We start from the raw sequence: 5,100 nt of genomic DNA on the forward strand, positions 1-5,100 counted from the left end.
GTTTATTCAGGGTCATTCTTAATTATTCTATGGGTGTAACTATCCTATTCGATTATGTATTAACACCATCATGGGGATTACCACCCTCTAAATTTTTCATCTATCAATCGATTTTATATGATGCTAAACAAATAAATTAACCGCAAGATCAAGTCATCGATCAACTTATCTTCTTAAAGTCTCCCTTAATGTACCAATCCACAACTAAAGCTTATGCGCAAACAATTACTAACTTCAATACTTATTGCACGACAAAATCTTTATTTTTTAGCCCAGTTACCCTTCCATCACCAACACCAAGCTAAGGTATATAGAGCCATTGTTATTTCTACCTTATAGAATTTTTATTATAGGCCCTACTAATTCTTAACCACTTCGATATTAATTCCTATACAATAAGCTTTCGAGCAAGGTCAGACAACATCATCGATTACATGTCATTAGCAGTCTCATTACTAATATCACATTTCAAATAAGTTATCAATCAAATTTCTCAGGTATAAACAACCTCTACTAGCGTTTTTTCATTTTCATTTAAAACTCATTATTTTGTCAAATTTTAAAGTCAGCTTATAAAAGAAACTCAAAAATAATATCACTTAGCCAGTCATCACAAGGAACTAACCAAAATTAAAAATAATAGGACTACAAAAAGTATCCAAATAAAGTCTCAATAACTGAATAATATATTCACATATAATACCAAATGACAGAACCACACAAGTATCCATTCACAATATCAAATAACTAGATCGCACAAGGATCTATTCACAATATCAATTGCAAGAGCCCGTTATGAAAAAAATGCATATCACCTTAGTGTTTTGTTCATGACTTATTTTTATCTTCTCTTGACATCATGTCTTCATATCATCCTCTTAATTATCATATAATTAATTTCATCACCATAACAATAGTATCAAGAACAAGGAAGCACCAAAAAAATTATTAATTTCACAATAATAGAAAATCACATCGTTTCATAACAATTTTCAGCAAAAACAACTTAGTTCATTTATTTTACCATAATTTAAATAAAAAAAATCACAACAATTATACAATTTAACGATTCAAGTTCAGCCAAATATCAAACAATAGACAACCAAATAAGTTTACAACTTTCATACATCTTCATATAATGATATTAACCCTTAGTCATTATTAACAGATACCAATTGAAATCTCCTAGATTTCAATTCGAACTTATTAATATACCAATTGAAATCAACTACATGCCAATTGAACTTTGTTAAGATATCAATTAGAATAGTCTACATACCAATTGGATCCAACCCAATAGTCAAAGATTAGGATGACACGATGGAGAGAAAGAAACGAAAATGACTTCTACATGCCTTATAGTCTTCTGAAGATTGAGTGTGAGGCCCCACACACAAATTTGCAAAAGTCTACTTGACATTACTCTTGTACTTGTGGGACTGGTAAATCTAATGCTCTAATACCAACTATCATGATTCAAATTAATGGATCATGTGGGCACCTACGCTATTCTAAGCAGTTAGAAGAACCTTTATTACCCAACTAAAAATATGTGGAAGTCTTCTATTTTTCAGAGAATACTGAATTAAATATAACAAAGTAAATTAAATATCAATAGATAAATTTTTTTAAAAACTTCTTACAACTGTATTTCACTGTCCGAAGACTTAGTCAGACATGTATAAGAGCTACCTATTACAGAATAGACTGACAATAAAATAAATAATACAAATACACCAACATCTGCCAGGAAGAAAGTGCATAAGTTGGTACTGAACATCGCCATCCATCTAATAATTGCAAACTAAGTTGTATTTGGTCTACACCCCAAGAAGAAATGTAGAAGAGTAGGTTCAGCACAAACACATGTACTGGTAGGCATTATTGACCGACAGGTGTTAGTCCACATAATCATAAAATAGAATCAAAGAAAAGAAATCATGATATCTTAAATATAATATAATTCAATTAAGGCTGTAATATCACACTTTGCCTATATAATTTACAATTCTCCAACTCTATTAATGAGATTACATTCACCATTAGCATAGTCTATCCTCATTAATTTACACCATCCACCACAATCAAACATTAATCCATCACTATCACCCTTTTATTCGCATTATCTTTTCCATTACTCATATCTGTAGGATCAACCAAGTAATCATAAACAACTCACACTAACTCTCTGATGAACAATCAAACACTCTCTTATAACATTAAAGAATAATAACTAGTCAATTAGATAGCTACGATTACAATAAGTATAAATGAAGCAAGTCTACCAGCATATAGCAAGTACGTACAGGGTTTCACTTTTTCAAGTACATATCTCATAATCAATCTCAATAATACAATCAAGTAGGGAATACAAGTCAACTCACATCTCAGTAAAACAAACTAGAGAACTCAAGTCTTATTAGTAAGCTTTATAGATACTTTTGAAGAAGGATTAATTCAATTATTGAAACTTCAAAATTATTTTCTTTGGAATTATTCGTTAAATTCATCACATTATTATTAGTTCCTTTATTATTATCATCACCATACCGGCTCGTGGCATACGATCCAATCATGTCTCACAACAATATCAGAATTTAGCGTCGGCAACATTACTTGAGAAATTCATAAGATAGCAATATCAAAATTTAACATCGGCCACATTGCTTGAGAAATCAAGGTAGCAATACCGAAATTTAATGTCTGCCACATTGCTTGAGAAATCAATAAGATAACAATGCCAGAATCTAATGTCGGCCAAATTGCTACTAGTTATCTTTCCACTTTTTAGTTCTTAATAAATATTCATCCTTCACGTTGCAACCTGTATGAAGGTATATCACAATCCTTCAATACAGTTGTCATAGAACTCCACATACAATTATAATACAAATTTTATATAATTTGTCTATAAGTTCAAAATTCAATGAACTTATATATCATTGAAATTCATGTCAAAACTCGCTTGAGTCTTACTCAAATAGCCTCAAATATTAGATCCGAATCCCCCTCGACGTTTCCGTTCCTTTGAGATATGACCCATCAAAAATGAAATTCGTTTGCAGCAAATTAATTTTTTCAACTAGAACTTCGAACTCCTAACCTACAGTTCTTTCTTTTCTGATCCTCCATTGTTTAGATCAGTTACAGCAAGCAAAAAATTAAAAACAGGCTAAAAACTTTATATTTTCCAATTTGTAATTTTGACAAACTTATTTTCTGGTTCTGATTACCTAGGGTTACTTTGATAGAAAACTATGATTGAGGCTTGAAAAATGTTCATATTTAGTTAGAAAAACAATGGTTACTGCTTCCCACATCAACGTTACTAATTCCTCAACCCACATTGATTTTTTTCCCATATCCGATGTGTTTGATAAATTTTGTTATATTTGATAAATAAAAAAAGATATCCTTATATTTAATAACAAATTGTACCATCTTTTTGATGATGTGCGTTATTAAATGCTATGAATAAATGTAGGAATCAAAGGATTTAAGTCGAAAATCACAAAAAGTTATAACACAGTTTTTAATTCAGCTATAATTCTTTAATAATAAAATAAACCACTTAAAAAATTAACAGAATTAATAAACCTCAAGGTCAATAAATACTTGAAATAAACTAATAAGCATTCAACTACAAACCCAAGACATAAAGAAGGGGGAAATAGAATTAATGAAATACCCCTTAGCTCATCAACACACATGCAAATTACATGCATGGAGTTGTGAAGAAACACTACAATTGAGATATTCAGACAATCATGATAATAAAAATAATTACTAGCTACTTAACGCTACCTGTGAAAGCTAGAATAGTTTGGATAGTTGTGAGAATGAGGAGTATAATAGCTGACACAGTTGAAGCTCCTACCCAAAGACTACTAAAATAATTGTGGATCAAACTTGCTTTCATTTTGTTCCATGGTTTTTCACAATGTTGAATTATTTTTCTGTATTCTTCTTTGTCATAAAAGCGGTCGGAAGGGCAGACACCTTGTCCTATTGTGTTGAAGATTCTAGTCACTTCTTTGTCCTTTCCTATCTCGTTCACAATGATCCCTTTCTGGCGAAGCAAACTCACATCTTTTTCTGAGTCGATAAGCTGATCCATGAGAACGGCAAAATCACTGAAATATTTATGTACATCAGATTGTTGTTCAAAAGCAATGAGATTTCCCAGTTTGTACTCGGTTCTATCAAAGAGATGAAGGCAAGGAATTTTCATCACTCCATTCTCGAACTTTATATCAAAATAACTTGTATCCAAAATACCACCTTCGTCACACGACCTATAAATGTTTTCGAAATTTGTGAAGCTAACCCCAGCTCCGGAAAGCTCTGTTGCATTTGGCATGACCTTGTAATCCTTATCTTTCGGCTTTTCTTTCGACCTAAATATTTGCAAAGGATTGCAGCATAAGCTTTTCTTTCCGGGATATGTGTTGGGATTCACAATATGCCATGACATGTGTATTAAATGGAGGGCCAAACCCATCGATAGCCCCTTAAACTTGTTTCTAAAATTCACTTAGGCTCCTAAACTAAGGTCTGTATCTATCAAACCCCTAACCCCCCAATTTGGTTCAAATTGGGCCTTTTTTACCCAATCAGCTAAAAGCTAAAGTGTGTGTTGCACACACACGCTAACGTGACAAAAATTAACCAATTAAAAAAAAGAACGTGGAAAAAAAAATTATAAGTGAAATTTCTGATTTTTCCTATTTTCCTATTTAATTATCTATTTAATAATAATTTCTTAATTAAAAAAAATAAATGAAAAAAACACCCCCACCCCCCGTAGTCGTCTTCTTCACCATACCCCCCATGTCATCACCCACCCACAAATGACAATTGATATACCCCACCCCCACCTCACCCCTCCCTCCTCCATCAACTTCCCTTCGTCATCGTAAATCGTCATTGAAGACGAAATCAATGGCGACCAGAATTTGATTTCTAAAAAAAGATTGTTTCCACTGCTAAAGTTTTCCACCTAAATCAAATTGTTGATACATTGTTAATGCTAACCTCGCCAGCCACTCTTCTGTGTTAACAAGATTGTTTTCCATCATAGCTAGAACTTTCGCCGAAAAG

General features: G+C 32.2%; 1 protein-coding gene across 1 annotated transcript in view; it reads right to left on the bottom strand.

Annotated features, from left to right (window-relative positions):
• Positions 1–3,655: 3,655 nt before the first annotated feature.
• Positions 3,656–5,100, bottom strand: part of LOC107871636 (putative UPF0481 protein At3g02645) — a 12,231-nt gene continuing 10,786 nt past the window's right edge. The window contains exons 5-6 of the mRNA XM_047412088.1: positions 4,867–4,999; positions 3,656–4,533 (exon numbers count right to left, since the gene is read on the bottom strand). Coding sequence (XP_047268044.1) covers positions 3,791–4,533; positions 4,867–4,999 — 876 coding nt within the window. The 3' untranslated portion in view covers positions 3,656–3,790. The remainder of the gene's footprint in view (positions 4,534–4,866; positions 5,000–5,100) is intronic.

Source organism: Capsicum annuum, chromosome 5 (genome assembly GCF_002878395.1).
Source record: "Capsicum annuum cultivar UCD-10X-F1 chromosome 5, UCD10Xv1.1, whole genome shotgun sequence".
NCBI lineage: Eukaryota > Viridiplantae > Streptophyta > Magnoliopsida > Solanales > Solanaceae > Capsicum > Capsicum annuum.